Source organism: Sturnira hondurensis, unplaced genomic scaffold (assembly GCF_014824575.4).
Source record: "Sturnira hondurensis isolate 20B ecotype Veracruz unplaced genomic scaffold, ASM1482457v3 Scaffold0005563, whole genome shotgun sequence".
Classification (NCBI taxonomy): Eukaryota; Metazoa; Chordata; class Mammalia; order Chiroptera; family Phyllostomidae; genus Sturnira; species Sturnira hondurensis.
The window spans coordinates 1,491,605-1,517,656 of record NW_028078194.1 but is presented as its reverse complement, the minus strand read 5'-3'; the positions used below and the strand labels follow the sequence as shown (position 1 = coordinate 1,517,656).

The 26,052-nt window shown below is 42.6% G+C and overlaps 1 protein-coding gene across 1 annotated transcript; it reads left to right on the top strand.

Annotated features, from left to right (window-relative positions):
• Positions 1–1,587: 1,587 nt before the first annotated feature.
• On the top strand, positions 1,588–2,955 carry CH25H (cholesterol 25-hydroxylase). The gene has a single exon (XM_037047297.1). It carries the CDS (start codon positions 1,613–1,615, stop codon positions 2,423–2,425), a length of 813 nt encoding a protein of 270 aa, XP_036903192.1. The 5' UTR covers positions 1,588–1,612; the 3' UTR covers positions 2,426–2,955.
• The last annotated feature ends 23,097 nt before the right edge of the window (positions 2,956–26,052 follow it).

Here is a 26,052-nt window from a genome sequence, read left to right as displayed (position 1 = left end):
GTGCCAGGCACTATTTTTTATTCCTGTAGCATCACAGCTATAGTAACAATGCCTACCTCCACGGATTGGGTGAAATGGCTTCGAGTAAAACATTTAGCTAATGCCTCAAAGATATCACGTGGTAGCCTTAGTATTATTCTAAATTTTCTATGTAATGCTTGAAATAGGCTCATATGATAGCTACTATTATTTATTTCCCTTGGGGTGGGGAGTTTGGAGGGGTGAAGTATTGGTTCCAACCTCACAAACACAAGAGGCAAAGCCTGTGTCCCTGGCTTCAAAGTTTTTGCCCCAACCTATTCTCCAGGCGTTCCTTGCGTTGCATGTTAGCCGCTGGGTCAGGAGAGCAGCTGGCTTTCCCCCCCCTTCGGCAGGTCTGGGGGTCTCCGCAGAGCTCTCCTAGTACCGACCCTTTCAGGCTCAGTCCTGGTCAGTCAACCCCACTTTGAACTCAGATCGCGGAGGAACGCAGGGGTAGAGCTGGCCTTGCAGTTTGCCTCTGCGCCCAGGATGGATGGTCTGGGGGAATAGGAGGCGAATTCCAAGGGCAAGTTGCCACCACAAAGACAACCCAGGGAAGGGCAGGGTAAGTGCGACAGCGTCTCTGCAACCTACAGCTCCTTGAGGCTTCAGGAACACGCATACATCCCCTTAAGGAACAAAGTAGGTGCTTTACTGATTTCATTTCTTCCTGAGACGCAGCGCCTGTTTAGCCAGGTATGGGTCGACTCCAGATGTTAAAACCAGAACTTTTTGTTGTTGTTGCTAAAGCGAAGCCTAACAGTTGCAGTCCCCTCTTTTGCCGAGGACTCTAGCAGTTCTTGTCGCTGCTCTGGGTGCTTGACAGCGCCGCGGAGAGACCATCTGCGGCACAGATTTGCTGGCTCCCCAGGCGGGTCGGCGCGCGGTGGGATCTGGTGCTCGCGGGGAGCCTCCGGGGACATATCCGCTCCGGAGACCCCGCCACCCAACCTCCTCTGACTTCCTGCGCTGATCGCAGCTGCACGTGGCTGGGGACCCCCTGAGAAAGGTTAGTTTGCCCCTCGCTGCTGGTTAAAGACATACAAGGTGCGCAGACAAAAAAAAAAAAAGATCCGAAATACAAAAGTTAGGTCACTTTAAAGCTTTTGAAGATGCAGTTATACTAGCGATTTTATGAATACACATAGACGGAGTTGTATGTGTGCATTTAAAAGGACAAGTAATTCTGATTGAAAAGAGTCCTTTCTGATGGTGAGGAAATATCCCCGATCTTGTTTAGGGGTGGTGATGACACAGATGAGTAGAATTGTCCAAATTCGTACAAACTCTAAAGATCTATGCACTTTATCATTTGTAAACTGTACACCATTATTAAAAAAGTAGAACATAATTCCACATGCGTATGAGGTTACTAAGTGCCACTCCTGTTGCACATAAAAAAGCCCATTAAACGTAGCTGTGGGTGTGTATTTCAGCCACTAAATGCAGCCCTGCGGGAGTATTCGTCCCTGCGCCCCCGCGCAACCCGCGAAGGGAGCCAAGGGCCCCGGCGTCATCCAGGGCGGGGCCAAGTGCAGGATAAAGGCTGTGGGGCGTCAGCCTCCGCCGCGGCTGCGGCCAAGGGCTCGCCATGAGCGGCCTCAACTCTTCCGAGTCCCAGGTCCTGTGTCGCTCCGACCAGTTGTTTCTGCAGCCGGTCTGGGACCGCCTGAGGACACGGGAGGCCTTCGCCCAGTCGCCCTTCTTCCCGACCATCTTCTCTATCACCGTCTACCTGGGGCTCTGCCTGCCCTTCGCGGTGCTGGACGTCCTGTGCCCCTGGGTGCCCAGGCTGCGGTGCTACAAGATCCAACCCCACTTCTTGCCCACGGCGCGGCAGCTGCTGCCCTGCCTGGGGCAGACGCTCTACCAGCACCTGGTGTTCGTGTTCCCCGCGACGCTGCTGCACTGGGCCAGTGGCTCGGCTGTCCTGCCGCGTGAAGCCCCGGAGCTGCTCCAGCTGGTGTACCACCTCGTGCTGTGCCTGCTGCTCTTTGACACCGAGGTCTTCGCGTGGCACTTGCTGCACCACAAGGTGCCTTGGCTGTACCGGAACGTTCACAAGATGCACCACAAGAACTCGCCCTCGTTCGCGCTGGCCACGCAGTACATGAGCTTCTGGGAGCTGTTATCCTTGGGCTTTTTTGACATGATGAACATCACGCTGCTCCAGTGTCACCCGCTCACTGTCATGGTCTTCCACGTGGTCAACATCTGGCTGTCGGTGGAGGACCACTCGGGCTATGAATTTCCCTGGTCCACGCATAAACTGGTACCTTTTGGGTGGTACGGGGGCGTGGCGCACCATGACTTGCATCACTCTCAGTTTAACTGCAACTTCGCCCCTTACTTCACACACTGGGACAGGATTCTGGGAACTCTGCAGTCTGCTCATGGCAAGTGACAGGCGTCCCTCCCGGGCAGTGGCCCCTGCGAACCAGGACTGTTGTGCATTTCACACTTGAATCAGAGGAAACACACCTCAGCTTTTTTATTTTTATATTTTAGTAAGTAATTTATTACTTGATGGAAGTTTATAGATAAAATCTGATGTATTTTTACAATCTGACAAAGTTATTTATATACTTTTTGTGTACCAACAGGTGTCTACTTGGTATTGAATTCTAGTTCACTTCAATAGCCTCGATTCCGGGATGTTTAGACATTCGTCACTGGCATATTTAAGTCATCTCTAAAAGGATTTGTTTGTAGGGTAAAGTTTCCAGTGTTTGAAAGTGCCCTAGAATCAGGCTGAAAAACATATTTTTTTTTAAAGTGGAGAATCTGATCTCTGACTCTTTAGACAAAGAAACATGTTCCTGCTGGGCAGTGACTAGGATTATTGTAATTTCTATATTTTCATAGAACTTTGTATTTATATGGAAAGAAATATTATTTGTGCTAAAAAAAAAACAGAAATAAACCAAATAAGTACTGGCTCCTGTTCCACTGGCATTTTGAATAAAAATACTAAAATGGGAAGAGGGAGCTGGGGTGGAGGGTGTCTGTCAGAGCCTCCCTCTGCCCTCTCTTGGAGAGACTGCCTCGGTGGTGGGGTGTTTGGGCGGGTTATAGAAGAGAAGGAGGCAGGAGAAGGGGTCTGTTTGTCTGTTTTGGTCTAGAGATTTTACAGAGAAAAAAAATCCACTATTGTTCTGACTGTTTCAACTGATTTCTGCCTAACAGGCAACTGAAAGAATTACCCTGGAAAGTGTTAGAGAGATTAACACTGAGCAACCATTTGATTATTCGTGGGGAGGGTGGTGTTGGGAGAAGAATAGAATTAGTGGAGTGCCTTGCTTTGCAAAACGGGTGAGTCAAGTGCGTGCATTAGAGGGGCTGATAGATACAAAAGGGGGTTCAAAGTATGCCCCCCTTTTCATGAACCCATGTAGTGCAAATGACCATAATACTCATTGCCCTTGCAGTCTGAGATTTTTGTATATTTACTTTTCTCAAGGAAGACAAACACGAGAACTGCATATCCCTTTCTCAAAGAAAAAAAGATACGTGAAATTTGACCCTAGACCCCTGGTTCTTAATCTCTAAATGGAAATAGTGTCTGAGATGTTCTTGAAGATTGTAAGAGTAAAATGTCCCTGTTACTGACCACACACCCATCACCCATCATGTACCCCATCCAGCTGCTGCCTAGTAGTTTTAATTTTATCTTTGGAGTGCAGTTAGATAAAGTTAAAAATCAAGACAAGTTAGGGAGAAAAGTATAAAGAGTGGCAGTTTTGCCCATAATTCTAGGCTCACTGTGTATATGAAGCAAACTATTTTGTTTGAAGGTGAAAACTCGATCCAAAGATCTGGCCTCCACAGTCTGCCAGATGAGACCCCTCCAGATCTTTGGTAAAATACAATTCAGGCGGCAACTCATGGGCAGATTTTCTATGGGCTCTCTGGGCTTCTTTGCTGAAGTCGCCTCTTGCTCTGTCCTCAGCAAGACCAAGCAGGGACTTCAAGGCTGTACTGATGTGTGAACGTGAGGTCCACAGGAACAGGTGGTGAGATGTAAGGGGCAATGCTGCACTGGAGGTCATATATCAGCGATCAACATGCTGAGTGGAGAAATAAAAGGATGAACAGGCAGGCATGGAACACTCGGCACAACTATTGGTTGTTCTGAGCTGCTCCAGGCACCTCGGAGCTGCCTGCAGGTCTTGGATAAGGGCGGCTGATCACAGCTCACATTAACCATATGTCACGTTGCCTCACCATGTAAGGGAATTTAGCTCGGGGCAAATATTACACATGGAAATTATTTGGGTTTAGCAAGACTATCTCAAAATCAAATGTCTTATCAGTTTTTAATGCCTTGGGAGGTGGAAGTGGGAGAATGAAGAGGATGAGCAATTTTTCATACAGTTTAATAGCCCAATAATAAGAATGATGGTGATGATGATGAGATAGTTCACATTTGAATTCATTATCACACACATTGTTTCACCTGCTCCTTACAATACCCTAAGGGATGTAAGATAGTTATCGTTATCCTTTAAAATTATTGTTATTATTGCCATGTAAAGTTATGGATAAAGAATTGGTACCTTCACAGATGGCCTTGTCCCAGATTGTAAAATACTGGAAATTGAAGCCAGCCTTACAGTGTACACTCTACCTATCCTCTGCTGATACTTAAGACAATCTCCATTTTCATAACTGCTGAAAAGATGCAAACTCTTCAATACCAACAAACGGCCTTGCTCCTCCATTCTTCCCCCGCCACGCCTCTCCCACACAGTGTCCCCCTAGCCCATTATTTTGATGTGGACATTCATGGTTCCAAGCCTCTGCTTGGCAGGAGAGAAAGCCAGGGAAAGTAAGCCTAGGCCAGTCCAAACAGGACTTGGGAAAGCAGGAGGCGGGTCATGACTTTTCTGTGTCCCTCCCTGCACATCAGCTAAGAGTACACAGGCTGAAGTCAGGTTGCCTGGGGGGAGTGTCGGGAACCTTGACTCTGAGACTTAAAAACTGAGTGACTCTGGAAAAGTTATTTAACCTCTGTGTGCCTTGTTTCCTTACCTATAACATGTACATAATTACAGAACCCACCTCACAGACTTGTGAGAGATTTTGAGCTACCGCCAGATGGGTTGGGGGTCTCAGCCACGTTTGCTGTGTTTGATGCTTCATGACCTGAATACTGGGACAACAGTTCAGGACTGTGGGCTTCTGTCCACAAACCTGTTTGAGCTTTTTCAATCCTGCAGGAACCAGAGAAAGCCATTTTGTATTTTGCTTGCACGAGAGCAGTTTCTCTTGTCATCCTTTCAAGGCCAAAGTGTGGGAAAGAGAGTGTGTGTGTGTCTGACTACTTCCTTACCTTGAGTCATTCCACCTCTTCCGGAAACTTTCACCCCCGCCACCTCCCCCAGCTTCCCCACCCCATTCACTGATGTCTTCCTAATTGTCAAATCCATCAATTCCCCTGCTGCCACTCCCCTACTCCCCACCCCCGGTTTTCCATTTCCTTGGCTTTGTTTTTTAAAGGTACAGTGTATTTATTTTTGCTAACTAGCATCTTCTTAGAATGTGGTTCTTGCTTGGTTTTAGTGAGATATCTCTAAGCTATTTTCCTTCCTAATTCTGTTTCTTCTTCTTCTGGGGATGCTCCCTCTCCTGAGCAAGGAGGCAAGCCTCAAGCTGCCTCTCATTTTATTAAAAAATATCTATATTGTATTTAATCAATGTCCTTCCCACCATCTTCAAGTGTACCCTCTAAGTCTCCACTCACATTGTATTCTAGTACACACACATAGATGAGGTGTAGGCACACATATACTATGTATGTGTATGAATATACACTACATACAAAGTCTGTCCAGAAATATCCAGCCATGTGATATGAAAAATAGAAACACTTATTGAAAAAGATATGAGAAATATTGTACATAGCACAATGACACCTCAGTCCCATTCAAAGTAGTCACCTTGGACCCTCACTCAGCTCTCCCAATTGCCTTCAGTTACCCCATTGTATTTTCCTGAATCTCGTCAATGATCTGAAATTTCTTCTATTTCAAAGGTAATTTTAGTGTTTTGGGAAAAGCCAGAAGTTGCAGGGCACCAAATCCAGGATGGGGTGGTGGGTGGGGGTGGGGGGCTGGGTCACCTGGGTGATTTGACGTTTCATCGAAAAAGTCTATGTGAGACATGGTGCATGAGTGGGTGATTTGCTGCGATGAAGCTGCCAATCACCAGTTGCCCACAGCTGCCCAGCCTTCTGAATCACCCGAATAGTTTCCATGGAGGAATGCTCAAGCTTAACACAAAATTTGATATAGATTTGTTGCTCTATTCAGTCATTTTGAATGTGATGGCCACATGGTATATACTCACTCAATGACGTCTATTGCCCCCGCTGACTAGTTCGGTGAAGTTGTCATTGTTTGCACACGAGCATTTCAGTCCACTCTCCTTGGCCGCCAGGTTTCATCAATGTCATCCAAACTATTCTCATTATATTAATAATGGCTGGACTTTTTCAGGATGGACCTCACATGTATGCACACTATATATACACTATTTATGTGCAGACCAAAAACAAACTATATATCCACACACTATAAGTACACAGGCAAGCTTATGTGCACTATATATGAACACATGTACATAAACTATATGTGTATGTATTCTATATATGTACATGCATATTTATACAGACTATACATGTATATATATACTCACATATATACACAATCTATATGCATGTACCCACAGTGTATATGTACAAAGAGAGAAATTATATATGTATATCCACTATATGTATACCCCACCCCTTCTATTTCTGCACACATACATACACACTTAACACACCATCATTTATCTCAGCCCCTAGTACCAAGTCTCACTCTTGATAATATTGGTTCAGTGTTGCATGAATCCTGGAAGCAGTAGAAACACACCTTTGCTGTGAGTCATGTCTTTTTTCATCCATTCCACTCTCCACCACTCATTTAACCTAGCTTCCTAAATGAGGTCATGCACATGACCCATAATCTCAGTTCTAGAGAAGTCCACAGTGTACTGGAAAAGAGAGTCAAGCAAACAAATGCATCTAATCTCATGTAGGCAGTGCAATCCTACAGGGCATTAATGGGCTGTTAAGTGTGCCCAAAGAAAGATGGGTCAGTTGAGCCAGAGAAATCACGAAGGATTACTATGTGCTCACCAGGCAGGGTGAAGGGCATGCTCACCAGCAGAAACAGTGCTGCAGAATTAGGGAGGGTTGAAGGGGCTTGACATACTTGGAACGTGGTAGAAAGATGAGAACACCGTGAGAACAAGGAAGGAAAGTCCAGGCGTATCATCTTCCTCTCGATAAGCAGTTGAAACTGCTTAGAACTGTTTGCTCACTTGCCCATGTCGCACGGTTTGGGGGAGGTTGTATGTAAAATTGATTTGACACAAATGTTAGGCCTTGCTATTATTCATGGACTTATAATGAGTGTGTGAATAAATGTGTTGAAAACTGGACTTGGAAATAAGATGTTAAGATGCTTAGGTTGTGTTCTTTGAGTAATGGAAGGGGTGAGGTGGGAGTGCCACAGATTTTGAGCAAATAAGTGATTCCGTCTGGTGTAGTAAGAGGAGGCGGAGAATGGTGATAGTGAGTCCAGCGTGGAGGCTGTTGCAGTTGCAAGTTCTGCCTGGATGCCAATTCTGGCTTTACTGCCAACGAACTTTGTGACTTTAAGCAAATCACTTAATCTCTCTGAGGTTCTATTTCCTCATCTGTAAAAATGAGAGTGGTAGTCCCTGCCCTTACAATTGTGGTAAGGAATAAGTAAGATATTTAGAGACTTTATTTAGCTTGGTCTCACCTATAGCATACGCTCTGTAAATAGAAGCTCTTTTGTTACCAGTTGTTACAAAAGGGTTATGGTTCCAGGTGACAGGAGACAATATGCTTGACCCAAAACAAGTGGAAGTGAGGTGTGGAGGAAGAAATGGATTTCTCTCTGATCATAAAAGCAACACATGCTGATGTCAAAATTTTTAATGCCAAAGGACAGCGTGAAGTAAAATGTAACTCCTGTCCCCTTTAATGAATTTGTCCCCACTGCGGGTATAATCCAAGTTAATTCTTTTTTCAGTACAAACCAGAAATCAGTCATTCAGAGTGTCTTTCTCTCTTTCAGCTGGGATGCACTCATTTGTTTTTAAAAGTTAAAGAAATGCAAGTTAGTGTTAACAAAAGTTATTTAGAAAAAAGAACCAAGGCATTTCCTCTCTAAATAGTTTTTGCTTATTTCTTTTTTCTTATATCGTTTGATCACTGCTCAAAACAAGAAAAGAAACTGAAATTGTCTCTCTTCTCCAGCTCCCACGAAAGGCTTGCTTGGCCCTGGTACTGCTCTGTACCTGAAACAGCAGGCGGAAGTCGTGGCCCCGTTCCCTGGCCCTCCTCTTCTCACGCCCACTTCATCGGCAGCTCCTACAGTAACCCCGCTTTGTGCCTTTTCCGCTGGAGAGGAAGGGCTCTGAAAGAATAGGCCACGTCTTATAGATCTTTGGTTCCTTCAGGGAGCTCACTGACATTTGGAGAGGGCTCAGTCAGTGTCTCTGGGGCGTAGGCTCTAGGGTTTGGAGCCTGCGGCGGCTGGGGTTGAGCCGCCTGATTTTTTTTGTTTGGGGGAAATCATCGAACCACTCTGAACATTAGTTTCTCTTTGTGAGAGGGGTAGAAGTTGGGGTTATAATAACTGGCTTTGCCTACTTCCTCAAGCTGCTGTGAAGATCGAATGAGGTAGAGCAGTAAGATGCTGAGTGGATGAAGGAACGTTCTGTTAAGAGAGTGTGACAGTGCGGAGCTTAGGCAGCTATGAAGGCACAGGGGTGCAATAGCTCCTGTCCCCTCCCGTCTCTGACATAAAGATGCCCCTTCATGACTTCCCCAATCCAGCCACTGCCTCTCAGGCCCCATACCTGCTTCCTTTCCTTGCATTCTCTTCTCTGCAATGCCCCCGCCACCAGTTCTTGCTTCCCTGCCGACTCTCGGGAGAATATGGGATGCCCCAAAGGGACCAGGATTAGGGGAAATTGGCCGCAGGTCAGCACAGTTTGCAGAAGTAGCCAGAGCAGTAGTATTTGTGCCAGAGTTGGAAGTAGTATCAACTAAGACACGCCAAGGACAGGCTCTAAGCCAGGAGTTGTAGTCTGCTACTAAGTAGAACTTGTCAGCGAAGGGCTTATGAGAGAAAGAGCCTGCTGCAATTGGACAGTAACTAAAAAAAATCACCTCCTACTAGGCAGTTTGGGTCCCCAGTTAGGTGGAGAAAAGAGAGTGGCTCATCCTTGGCAGTGGGTTTGATTAGCTTGAGATACAGCACGGCCAAGGGAAGAGAGCCCATGTGCTGGCTGGGCAAAGTTAGAGAGTCTACAAAGGCCAAGGTTCAGACACCACTGTTCAGTTTCCCTATTTTATAAATAAGGAAACCAAGGCTCAGAGGAGAAGTGACTTTGCTTGAATCACACAGCTGGGCTAGGACTCAAAGGCCTGTGCCCTTCCTGCTTCTCCCAGCTGTGTGCCTCCCAGGCCCTGGATCCTCGGAGCTAGGGCTGGCTATCTCGTGCTTGCTAAGGACCAGAAACGTGGTTATGGGACACTATTAGAAATCACCCATATTCTTTTAAACCGTTTGCATGAAACAACATAAACAGCTCTGGTCATTTGTAGCAGCTTGAGGGAAGCGATTATTTCAAATTTTGGTAAGATCTGCCCCGCCATGTAACTTTGGTGGTAATTGATGTGGACATGTATTTTATTTCTGTGAGCTCTGAAACTGTCTCGGAAATGTTCTAAAGAGCATACATACGATGGAATACAATTCAGCAGTAAGCAGGAATGAACTATTCATATGTGCAACAACAAAGAAGAATCTTCAAATAATTTTGCTTGGTAAAAAAAGGCAGACCAAAACATGTGAACTATATGGTCTGTTTATGTAATGTGTACTATATGATCCCATTTACATAAGATTCCAGAAAATTCAAACACATCCATTATGACAGAAAAGAAATGGGTAGTCGTGTGGAAGAGGGAGAAAGAAGGAAGTTGGATCACCAGGGGAAACAAGCAGATTTTCACAAGGGATAGAGATGTTCATATCTTGATTGTAGTGTTGGTTTAACAGGTGTATCCATATAGCAAAACTTATCAAATCATACACTTTAAATATGTGTAGTGTATTGTCTATCAGTCGTACTGAATAATAATGATAATGATGATACATTAATCTAGCACTTCATGGACTATATTTTAGCTCTGAGCTGCTGTAACAAAACACACACACACACGCACACACACACAACAAAACCATAGACTGGATGGCCTAAAAGACAGACATCTCTCAGAGTTCTGGAGTCTGAGAAATCCCTGATTAAGAGGCTCAGAGATTCAGTTCCTAGTGAGAGTCCTGTTCCTGGCTTGCTGAGAGCCTCCTTGTTACGTCCTCACATGACAGGGAGAGAGAAAGGCAACTCTGGTCCCTCTTTCTCCTCTTATAAGAACACTAAGTTCACCACGGGAGCCCCACCGTGACCTCATTTAATCCGAATGACTTTCCAAAGGCCCACACCTGCCACTGGGGAATAGGGATTTAACGTAGGAATTGGGGGGGTGGGGGGGGTGGAAACATTCCGTCCGTAACAGTGCTTGTGAAGAATGTGTATCCTGTTAGGTGAAGTGTTCTGTAATTGTCAATTATTATGTCAACTCGATTGAAGTGTTACCTAAGTCTTCTACATCGTTTCTTCTTTTCACTTGGGCCATTGGTTATTTTAGATCTCTGATCAAATTGTGGGTGTATCTGCCTGCTTCTTCTTTGGTTTTATCAAGTTTTGTTTCATATACTTTGAAGTCTGTTGTATGAGCTATAGAAACATTTAAGGTTATTATGCACTCTTTATTCATTGAGCACCTACTATGTAACAAGAATTCTTTTGCCTACTCTCCATACGTCAACTCCTTCCTTGTAAGGGCTTATTCATTACTTACTACCTCGGTTTTAGAAAGGAGGAGAAAACTGGTGTACGAAGTGGTGAAGAACCTTGCACAAAGTTTAACACAGAAGGATAAAACCCTAAGCAGTTAGATTTCAGAGTCCTCAGTTTTGACTGGTATGCTAGGATTTAAATTTGGGGCAGGGTCAGGGTAAGAAATGTGATTAGATTGTAAACTCCTTTGAAAATTCTGTTTCGTGGTAATTTGTTGAACTGGTTCATATCCTGGCATATCACACGCATCTATTGCTAGGTGAGAAAACAAAACACATTTCCTATCAAACTAGAAGTAATTGTGCTGGAGCCAACATTGAAGTTCCATGTTGGAACTTCTCTATTCCGCTTTCTTAGTGTTTTGTGTGTGGCCTGAGAACTGATTGTTCTCGTCTGTTCCTAAGTTATGTAAAAGCAGTCCCAAGGCGGCTGATGAGCAAAAATAAAGTATCTTAAATAAATTTTCATGAGTCCATAAAATCCATTGCCAAAAAAGCTCAATAGCAAAACTGACTTGACCAACAGAGCTTCATTCAGGTGCCTCCTACAACTCCACCCGCCCCTTCCCCGCCCTTTGTTTCTTGCTCAGTGACTCAGAGATAGGGCATTGGACTTTGAATCAAAACAAGGAATTTGAGTTTTGACTTTTCCACTTACTCACTTTGTGATTTGGGGGAAGTGACTTAACTAAATCTGTAAAATGGATCTACTGATAGCACCTACAAAAAAGGTACTATTTTGATAGTAATACATAAAACACTACTTAAAGGAGTATTCTTATCACAATTATTATCACTCTTTACAAATAAAAGTGGCCCCCTTCCTCTAGTATCTGCTTTGCAGACTGAGTCAATGCTAATACAGCTATGTACTGTATGACAACATTTCTGTCAATGACCACATGTACAATGGTGGTCCCATAGGGTTATAATGGAACTAAAAAATTCCTATTACCTACTGACATCACTCTAGCATCATTACAGCCACCCTAGCATCATAGAGTCGTAGCCATGGTAGTGTCATAACCATCATGATGTGTAGCTGTCCGTAATTTGCAGCCGTCCTAAAGTGGTAGTAGAACACACTACTCAGTACTCATGTTTCTGGAATGCTGATGTCAAAAAACGTACTATGCAGTCATTTGTACAGAAATATAGCACATGGTAGGCTGTACCACCAAGCTTTGTGTAAGTGCAATCGATGGCGTTTGCACACTAATGAAATCGCCTAATGATGCATTTCTCAGAATGTCTTTCCATTGTTAAGTGATGTGTTTTGTAATTGTCAGTTACCAAGTCCCTCCTGTGTGTCAGGAACTTTTATCTATAAGATCTCACTGAGTCCTCGTTTACCCCAGCAACCTTGTAGAAACTTTTTAAAAATTAAAAAAATTGATCCTAGAGAGAGAAAGAGGAAAAGAAGACAGGAAGGAAGGGGGGAAGATGGGGGGGAGAGAGAGAGAGAGAAACACTGATTTGTTGTTCCACTTACTGATGCATTCATTGGTTGATCCTTGCATGTACCCTCACTGGGGGTCAAACCCACAGCCTTGGCGTATTGGGATGATGTTGTAACCAACTGAACTACTAGGCCAGGAGGCTTTTTATTATCCCATTTTCACAGAGGAGGAAACTGAGACTCAGAGAGGTCACACAATGACTTGTCCATGATGATGTCTAGAGTGTATATGGAAACCAGAACATGAATTCAATCTGTGAGTGAAGCCTCTCTCCCACTCACCTCCCCTTCACTCCCTCCCTTGAATAAATGAGAGGCTCTCCTGGGCCTGCTGTGTACCGCCATGCAGGTTGTACATGAGCAAGTGCAGGAAGTACCATTTGCACATGTACTCATGTGTCTGTACTGATGTGAATGGCGCCCCCTGGCGCCATTTCAACCTTCAGACATATATGAGGAAGCGCTGGTGCAGCTAGAAAGAGGAGAGAAGGTCTTGTTGATAGCTACATTGTCACCTCTGAATTCTTCTTCTCAATCATTCTTGGAGGTGCTTTTATGATTTTCTAATTCTGAGCAAATGAGCCAAAGTGGCCTGACCACACTACTTCTCACCAGGTAAACATGCCTGCATTTGTACTATTTGGGTATTTACCTTCCGCATGCTCCTGCATGTCTGCTGCCTTCCAAAAAATACTGTGGAAGAAATTGTGTACCTAGCTCACTTTGGCAGTATGATGCCAACACTTGGTCAAAAGTGAGCTATTTTCTTTCAGTTCATCTTGGATGATTTTCTTCATGTGTTTGTCTGTGCTTAAGCCACTAAATGTCTTACAGGCAAGTCTTCCATGAGATGAGCCCTTTCATGTCTTATTTTCCAGAAAATGCAGCTTAGCATTGCTCTATGGTTTTGGCTGTGCCTTTACCCATATATGAGAGGAAATATGAGTTTAGGAGTAAGTTAGAGGACATGGATAGTTTTGGGGGGCATGTTTTCTTCTGCTCTAGGTCAACTTCCTAAATGCTATAGTCCACAGAGGCCTTTCTCTTCTGGCAGCTGAGCCTTAACAATGGTGTTCGGGCCCAGGGAGCCGGACACCGTAGAAATCCTAACTTTCAGTGGCTCAGAGAATGGTCTATGGTCTGGGCTGGGTCCAGTTAATGATTTCATTTAATGACCTCAGTAATATTTATAAAAAGATTATCATCTTTCCCCTACATTTCTATAGAGTTTCACTGAATGCTCTCATGGTCAAGAACTTTGATTTGTATCATAATCCTATGAGGTTGGATGGATAGATAATTTTACATCTTGCAAAAGAGAAATCTGGAATATGAAGCTAGAGACATCAAATAAGACGTCCAAGTTCACAAAGCAAATCGGAGCCTGGGATGCTGCTGGGCTTTGCATCCCAGAATGCCTGTGGCAATCACTGTATTCATTCAGAGGTCATGAGGACTTACATCCTTTGCTTTTCCCAAGTCCTAAACCCAACGACTCATACAACAATGTGGAGAACATTTAAAACCTCGCCAAATAATGATAGTGAGTTTAGACTGGAGTTGAGCAAGTATTCTACCAGAATAAATCCATGTGTCTGCAAACTGCCTTCCCCAGATATAGCCCCTTCTGTAACCCTAATTATCTCAAGAACCAATGCAAACAATAAAGGGCAGAATTCCATTTCCATCTATTAAGAACAGTCTCAACAAGAGCTACCCCAAGAAAAACCAGGTATTCTTATCCCCATGTAAACATGCAGCCCCTATTGGCCTACGGAGGTATAGGGAGGTAGAGAGCCAAACAACTCAGCCAGACTTTGATGCTATATGCATTCTCAGGCACTTGGCAATACTTCATTCCTTCAGAAACCAATGCTTACACACCCTAAATGGTCCTGTCCACATCCCCTCTTTCAGTGTGGTCTAGGGGCCATGACTTTTGTGTCTAAATGTGCACGCTGATAGAAGCATATGCATTAATGTACATCATTAACTATGACACACAAGAGGCCCCCAAGTTCTCTTTTAACAAATAGGTTCTTGTGAATGATTGCACTAACTTGGTTCTAGGGTTATGGTGTGAAAGACAAATATTATTTAGAAAATGGAAATACCTTCTAATTCAGTGGAAGGATGTGCTAATCCACAGCTCAGTGGGGAGTCTGGCAAGGAGATGAGCTTAGACCAAGACTGGAGCAGGGTGAAATGAGAATGTAGGAAATGGGTGAGCTGAGGTTTGTGGTTTTGAATTTTCTCGTGTGGCTTGACGTGGTTTCAGAAATTTCTTTTTTCAAGTGAAATACCAAGACAATTATTTCGCTGAAAGTTAGTGTTTCTAACTGCCTCCAGTTCCCTGGAGGGCAAACACCTTTATCAAATTATAGCTGGTGGAAAGTTCATGACATGTCAGCACCAACTTGAAGTATTCCGGTTAACCAGGAATGTCAAAAGAAGACAAGCCCTAGCTGGGTGGCTCCGTCGGCTGGAGCGTCGTCTGTACATCAGAAGGATGTGGATTTGATCCTCATCAGGGCACCGGAGGTAACGGATCAATGTTTCCCTCTCACTTCTGTGTTTCGCTCTCTCCCCCTTATCTCTCTAAGAATGAACATATCCTCTGGTGAGGATTTAAAAAAATAGACAAGAAGAGAGATTGGGACAGAGTAGAGTACAGCATTAAAACTCTTTGTTAGAAATATACACTTGGAAATCTATCTATTCTAGGGTGATACTTTACAAAGTTTCTTTCTTGTCTTGAAATTTCATGTGGCCATGTAATACAAAATAAGCAGAGAAAACTGGAGCTGTTATGGGTGAGTGGCAGGTAGTTGTTCGGAGCCTTCTTGATTGAGCACACACACATCCCCTGGGGAACATCCGAGGCACTTCAGAGCTCCAAGGTACACAGTGAACAGCCAGTGGACTAGGGAATTTCTGAAATTTCTTTGTGGGAAATGAGGTGGTTGTTCTGTAGCGATTGCTAGAGGAGACCAGGGAGAAATGATTAGACTGCGAACTCTTTGATGGTCAGGATCCTAATATATTAATTTCTGTATTGTTGATGACAAACAGAAGACCTGTCTCATGGCTGGTGCTGGTTAGTTTAGCAATTTGTTACATAAATAACCATACTTTTTTTCATTTGCATTTAAGCCTAAGCTGTTGTGGCTCAGTGGATTGAATGCTGGTCTGGGAACCAAAGGGTTGCCGGCTCAATTTCCACTCAGGGCACATGCCTGGGTTTCGAGCCAGGTTCCCAGTAGAGGGTAAGAAGGGGCAACCACACATTGATGTTTCTCTCCCTCTCTTTCTCCTTCCCTTCTCTCTAAAAATAAATAAATACAATCTTTTTAAAAAATCTGCATTTGAGTGGTAAAATTACCTAACAGTAAGGGAGCATGGGAAAGTGTATATTAAGGAGGATGAATGTGTCTTCATGTCCTCAGAATTGCTTACCTAGAGAGGCACTTCTTGCTAATCGGTCCTAATAAAGAATGAAATACGTAACACTAAAGAATCTTTCAGCCTGATGAAGTTTACCTTGACACATTGTCAGGTCTAGTTTAGAAGCATCTTAGAAGTAGGCTTTGAGAACCTGTAAAACCACAGTTCTCAAATTTTGGACTACATAAGAGTCACTGTAGAAAATTGTAAAAAACATAGATTCCTGAGCTGTACTCCGTATATCCTGATTCGGCAGGTCTGGGACAGAGACCAGGATTCCTCACACATGAGCCACACTTGGCGGAATCCTGTTGTCCTGGATGAAAGTTGCAGGAGAGAAGAGGTGACACCTTGTTCTTGGAGGTGACAACTATACTTCCAGGTTTTGTCCATTCTAGGCAAACTAAGAATCTCAGGGCCAGTCTTAAAGGCTGTCTTAGACCCACCTCTGTTCTCCAGAGATCCCCAGAATGCTAACTTCCACCTTTCTGGCTTTCCGGCTCAACCCCTAGCTGTGGGGTTTGCAGAAATCAGGGCCTGGGAAGATGACTCCAACTGCAGCTGTAGGCTGAATTGCTCTTTTGACACATTTTTAAAGTCCTGTTCCTCCTTCCCCCATCCCTTTGGCAACAATCCATTTATCTTCTTTATCTATGAGTCTGTTTCTGTTTCATTTATTCATTTATTTATTTATTTTATTTCACATATAAGTGAGGTCAGATGGTATCTGTCTTTGCCTGACCTCTATGACTTAGTATAATAACCTCTATGTTCATCCATGATGTCCAGTAGCAAGGTTTCATTCTTTTTCATTGCTGAATAATATTCCATTATTTATATATAAGTATTATATGTATATATATTATTTATATATGTGTATATATACATGCCACATCTTTATCCATTCATCTATTATGGACATCATGTTTTCCATATCTTGGCTGTACTAGTAACGCTGCAACAAACGTAGGGGTGCATGTGTCTTTTTGAATTAGTGTTTTTGTTTTCTTCAGATAAATACCCAGAAGTGGTATTGCTGGGTCATATGACAGCTGCATTTTAAATTTTTTTGGAGGAATCTCTATACCACTTCCCATAGTGGCTGAACTAATTCACAGTCTTACCAACAGTGTATGAGGGTTCCCTGTTCCCACATCCTCACCAGTACTTGTTCTTTTTTGATAATTGATAATAGCCATTCTGACAGGCATGAAGTGAAATCTGGTTGTGGTTTTAATTTGCATTTTCCTGATAATTGGTAATGGTGAACATCTTTTCATTTCTGTTGGCCATCTGTATGTCCTCTTTAGAGAAGTCTGTTCAGGTCATCTGCCCACTTCTTAATTGGATTGTTTATTGGTGTTAAGTATATTATGTAAGTTTCTTATATATTGTGGGTATTAACTTCTCATCAGATGTATCATTTGCTAATATCCTCTCCCATTCAGTAGGTTGTCTTTCTGTTTTGTCAATCATTTCTTTTATTGTACAAAAACATTTTTAGTTTGATGTAGTCTCACTTACTGATTTTTACTTATGTTTCCTTTTTTGAGGGGACATATCTAAAAAGATACTGCCAAGAGAAATATCAGAGATTTTGCTTCCTATGTTTTCTTCTAGGAGTTTAAGGTATCAGGTCCTACATTTAGTATATTTGGAGTTTATTTTGTATATAGTGTAAGAAAGTGGTCCAATTTCATTTTTTTGCATGTATCTATTCAGTTTCCCAACACCACTTATTCAAGAGACTATCTTTACCTCATTGTATATTCTTTCTTCCTTTATCATAGATTAATTGCCTATGTAAGTGAAGATTCCTTTCAGGGCTTTTTATTCTATTCCATTGATGTATACATTTGTTTTTATGCCAGTACCATACTATTTTTATTATTGTAGCTTTGTAATATAGTCTGGTACCAGGGAGTGTGATGCCTCTCACTTTGTTCTCTCTCAACATCTTTGGCTGTTCAGGGTCCTTTGTGGTTGCATATAAACTTTAGAATTAGTTGTTCTAATTCTGAGAAGAATGCCATAGGTATTTTAATAGAGATAGAACTGAATCTGAATATAACTTTAGGTATTTTGACACTTTTTTTCAAAGTCTAGAATAGCCACCAAAGTATCAAGTAATAGTCAAAATGTATTCAAAAGAATGTGGAAAGAATGTCAGAACAACACAATACAAATCTCTGTAACCACATTCTTTCAAAGAAAGCCATCTTATTAGCAATGTCTTTTGAAATATATCATCAGAACAGAAAAGAAAAGCCAAATTCCTTGGTGATTATGTCAGTTTGCTAGTTGCTAAATATTATGACTATAAAGGTGTACGCTTTAGAGGGTAAAAACAACTGACATTTGTATACAATAAGTGTTTTTAAAGGGTTATTCTAATCAACCAGTCCACAAAGAAGCCTTGAGAGGTAGGTATGGCAGATCTGATTTTAGAATACTAAGCAATTTTTAAACAAGAAAGCATCATCATAAATGACATTGGCTCCGTAATCAGTCCCAGTGTCAGAAAAGGGTTTTTAATGCCCGAGAGCTTGGTTGAAATAATAGGTAGCAGACAAAAACCTGTGAAGGCTGGTTAATAGAGCCCTCCTCACCCCCTCCCCTGCCCACACCTCCGAGCGTTCTGAGTGACGGTGACATCTTTATAGGAGATGTAAGTTAGTCCTATAATGTCTCATCGAAACAATCCAGTTATGGCATTCTTGTTTCAAAAAATCAGTCTTTTATAGTCAAGGTATCCTCAGATTATCGATGCTGTCTCTCATCCCAACTACCCCTCAATCTTGTCATCTCTACTCAGAAATAGCTGCATGAGAAACAATACAACAAAATTTATACAATCTGTTAACATACTTTACACACATTTTTAAGGAAATTGAAGACGCCTGTTAAGAAGCCTTTTGATATTTATTGAGTTCTCTTACCTAAACAATATTTTTCAAACTTTTGGAAACATATACCTCCCTTTTAATCAACATTTAAATCTCAAATTCCATCTTGCCCCAGTTCAGTGCCTTCTCTCTTTATCCTTTGTGAAGCACTCATTTGTGGATGAAATATATTAATAGAGATCCTTAAAAGTAGTGTCCTGCAAGTAACAAATAGAATAAACCTGTGTGATAAAAACTCTGGTATAGAAGTTTAAAAAAATGATGGTTTTATTCATCTTCACAGCCCTATTCCACCAGGTACAGCCTTGCACAATTTGCCTCCCTTGTTGATTTCCCTCATTTTTTATTCATGAACCTCAACCACTAATTTCCTTTCCAACTCTGGTGAGTTGTAATACAATCAGAAATACAATAGAGTCATATGTTGTGATCCTGAATGATGGGGAATATAAAGTAGCTGACGTGTTTCCTAGTCAGATAATTTTCACAATGGGACTGTGGAAAATGAAAACACTGCGCGGGAAAGAGCAAAGAAAAGTACCAAGTGTCGCGATCAGTGCTAATCTAACACCTAGACAAGACCTGGTACGAGAACACGGGCAAGCACACAGAGCCAAACTGGAGCTCTGATCAGATAACTGCTGCTAATGGATTCACTCCCCATGGGAGACCCACGGTCATGGGAAGGGTCCACAAGTGTGTTCTTTCCCTGGCACATCTGTTGTGCAGTTTGCAGCAGTACTCATGGAAGAAAATGAATGTGTGTGTGTGTTAAAGGCACCTTATTTAATATATATTATTGATCCATTAACATTGAACTTATGGCCTTAAATCATTTTCTTTACAGGTCTGATTCAGTCGAAGTGCAGACTAGTTCCTCAAGCTCTTAGTAGTGAAGTTGTTCGATCTACATTTTTTAGATGCTTCCATTGATTTCTCCAATCCAGGTTGAAGCCACTTTCTCTATAACTAGGTTATAAATTTCAGGCAGGGAAGGATCATGTCCGACACACTCACCCGTGAATCTCCAGTGACTTGTATAGAACAAATGAATCTAGTCAGTTGAAATCCCATATAAATATTCTATTCTTAGATCAGTCCAAATCTAATTAATCAAATCCAGGCCTGCCTTCTTTGGAACAAAGTGGCAATTCATCACACATTCTTAGCTTTCTCAGCCTGCCTTGTGATTTCTATTCTCCACCCTCCACTTTTTCCTGTCATGGACTCATCACATACTGCCTTGTGTTATAGTGATCTGTGTACATTTAACATCTCTTCAGGCCATTAACACCCCAAAGACAGGAGTTGTGTTTCAGTGGCCTTTTGTTTCCACTCTAGCCTTTAATAGCTAGCAAATATGTATGTTTTCATTAATTTATTATTATTTTTAAAGGATTGTTTATTTTAAAGATTTTATTTATCTATCTTTAGAGAAGGGAAGGGAGGGAGAAAGAGAGGGAGAGAAATATCAACGTCTGGTTGCCTCTCATGCACCCCCTACTGGGGACCTGGCCCAGAACCCAGACATGTGCCGAGCATTGAACTGACAACCTTTTGGTGTGCAGGCTGGCACTCAACTCACTGAGCCATACCAGCTAGAGGTAATTTATTGATTCATTCACCAAATGAGTGCTTACCTTGTACCATAGACTGTCTAAGCCCTGGGAGGTAGTTATGAGTAAACAAACATCCCATGGTAGTGGGGGAGACAGACAATAATCAGGGTGAATATGTAAGAGGCATGGTATGTTTGAGATTTCTGAGTGCTGGGGGGAGTAGTAATAAAACAAGGAAAGAATAGAGGACATGTTGGCTTGGATGGTGGTGGGAGTTGTCACACAGTTTTATGCAGGGTAGCCAGAGAAGGCTTCATTGAGAAGGTGACATTAGAATAATACCCTAGAGGAAGTGAAAGGTTCATGGACCTAACTGGAAGAATTTCAGTTAGAGGGACTCCCAAGGGGAATGGTTTGAGGTGGACCCATGCTTAGAGCTTGTGAGGAACAGAAAGGCCAATGTGGAACTGGTGGCTGGGAGTATACAGGAGAGGATGCCAGAGAGGCCAGGTCACAGGCCAGGTCATAGGCTCGGTTATAAGCTAGTATGAGGACTCTGGGCTTTACCCTTCCATGGAAAGATGTGGGAAGGGCTTGTGCAGAGGAGTAACATGTTCTGACTCTTCAATGTACTCACTCTGGCTGTTGTGTGGAGAATAAACTACAGAAGCTAGAACTGAGTAGAGAGTTGGGAGATGGCTGTGACTGGGACCAAGATGCATGAGTGAGGAGGGTGAGAAGAGTTTGGATTCTGGATAAATTTTAAAGGTGTAACAGACAGGATTCACACATTGAATGTAAAGTATGAGACAAAAGAATTTGGTTTGAGAAAGTAAAAGAATGAGACTTTGGTTTATGAAAATGGGTGCATTTATGGAAATAGCAGAATTAGGATAAGAAAAGAGGCAGAATCTTAGTTTTTGATATATTAGGTTTAAGATGTCTATAAAAATCTTCATGGATATTCCATTTAAGCAGATGAATATATGAATACAGGCTTCAAGGGAAAAATGTGGGCCAAAAATATAAATTTGAGAGTGATAAGCATGTAGAAAACATTAAAATCCATGAAACTCAATGAGTTTCACAAAGGAAATAGCGTCACTAGAAAGGGTAAGCCATCATTCCAGTATTTAGTGTGAGGAGTAAACAAAGAAGATAGAAAGGGAGAGGATGCAGAGGCAGGAGTAAGACGGGGCAAGTGTAGTGTCTGCAAAGCTCAGTGAAGAGAAGGTTGTTCAGAGGAGGAGGGGAGCTACTCTGTCAAATGCAGCTGATGGCTCAAGTGAGAGGACAACCGAGCGCTGGCCACAAGGTTTTCCCACGTAGGGGTACTGGTGATCTCAACAAGAGGCACTTTGGGTGGTTAGGGTGGAAGTCTGATTTGAGTGAGCCCAAGTGGTAATGGGAGGATAGAAGTTAGAGACAGTGAGTGTTGGCATTCTACATAGAACTTTAGGGCAAAGAAAGGAGAGAAATGAGGAAAATGGAGACAAGATTTTTCTGAAAACAAATAAAATAAGAGCAGATTGTGTGGTTATGGAAATTATTGATGGAGGAAAGTGCAGGCTCTTGCTAAGACCTGTATCCCTGAGGGGATGGGAGAAGGCAGTATCCAGAGTGCTTAGGGAGATGCTCTGCTGGCCCTTACTAGAAGCATGGGACGCTCTTTTCCACACTAACAGGAGAGGAGGCAGCTCATGGGCATTCATGCAGCTATGTGGGTGGATGTGGGGGTGGGAGCTTGTGGAAGTTTCTCTGTGATTATTTCTATTTTCTCAGTGAAGTGAAAAATCAAAATCATCAGCTGAGAGACAAAATGAGGGAAGAGGGGCTGGACGTGTGAGGAAGAAGAGAGGGAACACGAATCCCATGTAGGTGAGCAGAAAAGTAAATGGGCTAGGGGAAAGCAGTGTGATGGCCAAGCAATATGAAGCTACGGTCTGGAGTGAATTTAAATCACAACCAGTTAGCACGAATGTGTTTTCCTCTGGTCTAAGTATTTGTGTGGGAGCAGGTGTGAAAAAGGTAGTGAGTTGTATTGAATAAAGTTTGGGTTTTTGCCAAGCAACTATGTTGAACAATAGAAGGTAAGGAAAATGAGGGAGGAAACAAAGGAAGGGTTGTAATAACTGACCATTGCATTTCACCTGGGGAAAGAGGAAAGTGGGATTATGCCTCACTTTCAGCAGACTACCTGAGGCTACTGAAAAGTGGGAGGAACATATGGATTAAGGATCTTGGTGGGGTCAAAGGACACATGGAGCTGGGGTACAAAGATAGGTCATGGGGTGGTGAAAGATGGGACTGTTGAAATTAGGTTTTGGTGTGAAAAGTTACTGATAATGGCATCTAGATTATGACTGTAGGAGTGAGTGACTAAGGTAGCATAGTGGACATGGTCATTGTAGGAGAGGAAGTCATAAAATTCAGAGGTCAGGGAATTGGAAAGATTTTTTTGTAGATATTTGGAGAGAAAACAGTGAGCCAGGAGCTAAAATGTTCAAGGAGTGAGAAGGAGTATCCCAGGGATATTTAGGTGGTGGAACAAGGTTGGATAGAGGATGATACAATCTGATGACATGAGAATCAAAGCTAGGTGATTTCAGAGAGGAGGGAGGGAAAATGATTGAAAGTAGCATTGAAGAGCAAGAAAGGCACCTACACGCCCATCTTCAGCTGCAGTATGCAGGCTGGGGCGGGGGACAGCGTTTGAGAGGGCTTCATGAGAAGCTGTATTCTCAGGAGCTAGCCTGGCCTCAGTTAGGATACGGAGGTGAATGGAATCCTCACCACAAAAGGCCGTGGAAAGATTGTGTTGATTATGAACGATGAGCCCGAGCTGATTCCCGTTTTGGTTTATACAGGATGAGAGAGGTAGGAGGCATGGTCAGAGTAGGTGATGAGGATTAAAACGAAGCAATCATGGAGACATAAGTATGTTGTCTTTTTGGATGACCCCTAAAATTCTCCTTTTGCAGCAAACCCTTTGGTTCCATTTTGTTCAAAGTCTTCTGCTTCCTATTTAATACACAAAGCTACAACCTCAAGCTCCACATGAACAATGCCATCAGAGATTTGAGATCCAGAAGCTCTCCAATGAGTGGGAGAAGAAAGGAATTTATAGAGATTGCATACATGTGCCAAATACAAACCTCAGTTACCACAATTTTCTGTATGAAAGTTATGCACACAATAATGACAAGACATTGATAATTGTGAAAAATGTTTCCTGTCCAAGAAAATGAATCATGGATTACAAATCAAGCTAAAGAAAAATGGGTTCCTGACAAACTTGCTTTGGAGTGACGGAAATGTCAGGTTGGCTGGCGTCCAACCTTCCACTGTTGTTGAGAAATGTGACTCCAACCAAACATTTTGCCAGAGGCATCAGCTAGATTGTGGAAGTGGATTACGGACTGTCCTAAGGAATACTACAGAGCACAGTCTGCAGAGGCTAAGCTGGTGTTGCTGGTGGCTGGTCTTGCACTGTCTCCCTAACTTCTCCCTGTGTGGTCAGGGGTCTGGAGCAGTGTCAGCCATTGGGTTTCCCCATTTCTGTGTGTGTGCCCTCTTTTCAGCTTCCCATATATGGTCTCTTTGTATGGGTCTCTCCCTAAGGTCCTTTGGTAAGCACTGGCTTCCAAAACAACTCAGTTGGACTTAGGTTACCTGAGCTAGGTTCTTCACTTGCATCAACAGCACCCTCTATTGAGGAATTGAGATATGTCTTCACAGAGGCAAGTTGCAAGAGTCACCAGAGATCACAATTCTGACTGTCCTCAGCAAACTTTCCTGTGCTCTGATTACGGTTCCCTCTCTGAGATTTGAGGTTACCTGTCCTGACACTTTGTGCAGGGGTGACTCTTGTTTCCTTGGCCACTGTGTGAACTTCCTCACAGCTGATGTTGGGATGTGCTCTGTGTGCTCTGTGTTCTGTGTGCTCTGTCTGATCCAAGGCTTGGGGGTGAAGTGCCAGAAGCCTTCCTTATGGCCTCTTGCTGTTCTTCCCCTCAGGGAAAATAAATGGAACAAATATGTAACCAGAATCCAAACGAGGATCCTCCTGTACTGTACTTTGAAGTGGCAGTCTCTTAGTCTGTTCTAGCTGCTATGGCCAATACCACAAACAGGGCAGCTTATAAACAACAAAAAATTCTCTCCCATGCTTCTGGAGGCTGGAAGTTCAAGATCAAGGCACCAGCATGGGGAGAATCAGAGAGAACCCTCTTCTTGGTTCACTGATGGTGTCTTCTTGCTATCTCTTCATGTGGTGGTAGAGGTTAAAGATCTCTCTGGACCTCTTTTATAAGAAGGCTAATCTCACGAATAAGGGCTCTACCCTCTTGACTTACAAACTTCAAAAGACCCCCCACACACACACCATTATCTGTGGGGCCTAGGATTTTAACATATGACTTTGTGGGGGATCCAAACATTTAGATCATAGCAGACAACATTTGACCTGAAGTTTGCTGGAAGGATATTCTGCAGGCTCCAGCACAAATAATAGATCTTTTTTTTAATTACAAAATCTTTTATTACAAAATTATAAGCATGTAATTCTGAAACATAACAATATCACACTCAAGCACACCATATAACATCTTAGGTAAAATGTTCAAATTAAAACTATACATTATTACACCCATATTATCACCCTACCAACCACACTCAAGTGGGTGTTACTTCTGCCAGACCCTGTATTTGTCCTTGAAGTAGATCTCAGGCTGTGGCCCGAGACACATCTTCTTCCGCATTCCTCACCATGCAAGATCAATACTTCTTAGGGGTATGAAAAAATGAACTTGGTCTATCATTATGATGCTGGCAGTTCACCCATTTTATGTGGCTTCTGGGAGGTGAGTACTGTTAAAGGCAGGAATGTATCTTGGCAATTCCAGCGGTTAATGAAAGAAATACTGAAGGTTACGGTGAAGGTTATGATCTAAAGATAGACTATCCTGAGCTGGAGAGCAAGATTCTTCTCATTCTACTTAAATGTAAGACTCAAAACCATAAAACTCCTAGAAGAAAAAACAGGATGTAAAATCTCTGACATTTCTCTTAGCAATATTTTTCCTGATATAACTCCTTGGGCAAAGGAAACAAAAGAAAAAGATAAACAAGTGGAATAACATCACACTAAAACTTTTTGCACAGCAAAGAAAACCATTAACAAAAATGAAAAGACAACCCACCGGATGGCAGAATTTATTTGCCAATGACATTCTGACAAGGGGTTAATATCCAAAGTTTATTAAGAGTGCATACAACTCAACACCAAAAAAAAAAAAATTCAGTTAAAAAATAGGCAGAGGACCTGAATAGACACTTCTCCAAAGAGGACATACAGATAGATGGTCAATAGACATAGGAAAGATGCTCAAAGTCACTAATCATGAGAGAAATTCAAGTTAAAATCACAGTGAGATATCACCTCATACCTATCGGAATGGCTATCATTAACAATCTACAAACATCAAGTGCTGGTGAGGAAGTAGAGAAAAGCAACCTTCTCACTGTTGGTGAAAATGTAGATCAATTCAGCCATTACAGAAAACAGTATGAAGGGTCCTCAAAAAAATGACACTGCCTTATGACTGAGTAATTCTACTTCTGGGTATATATCTTAAGAAACCAAAACCTTTCAAATT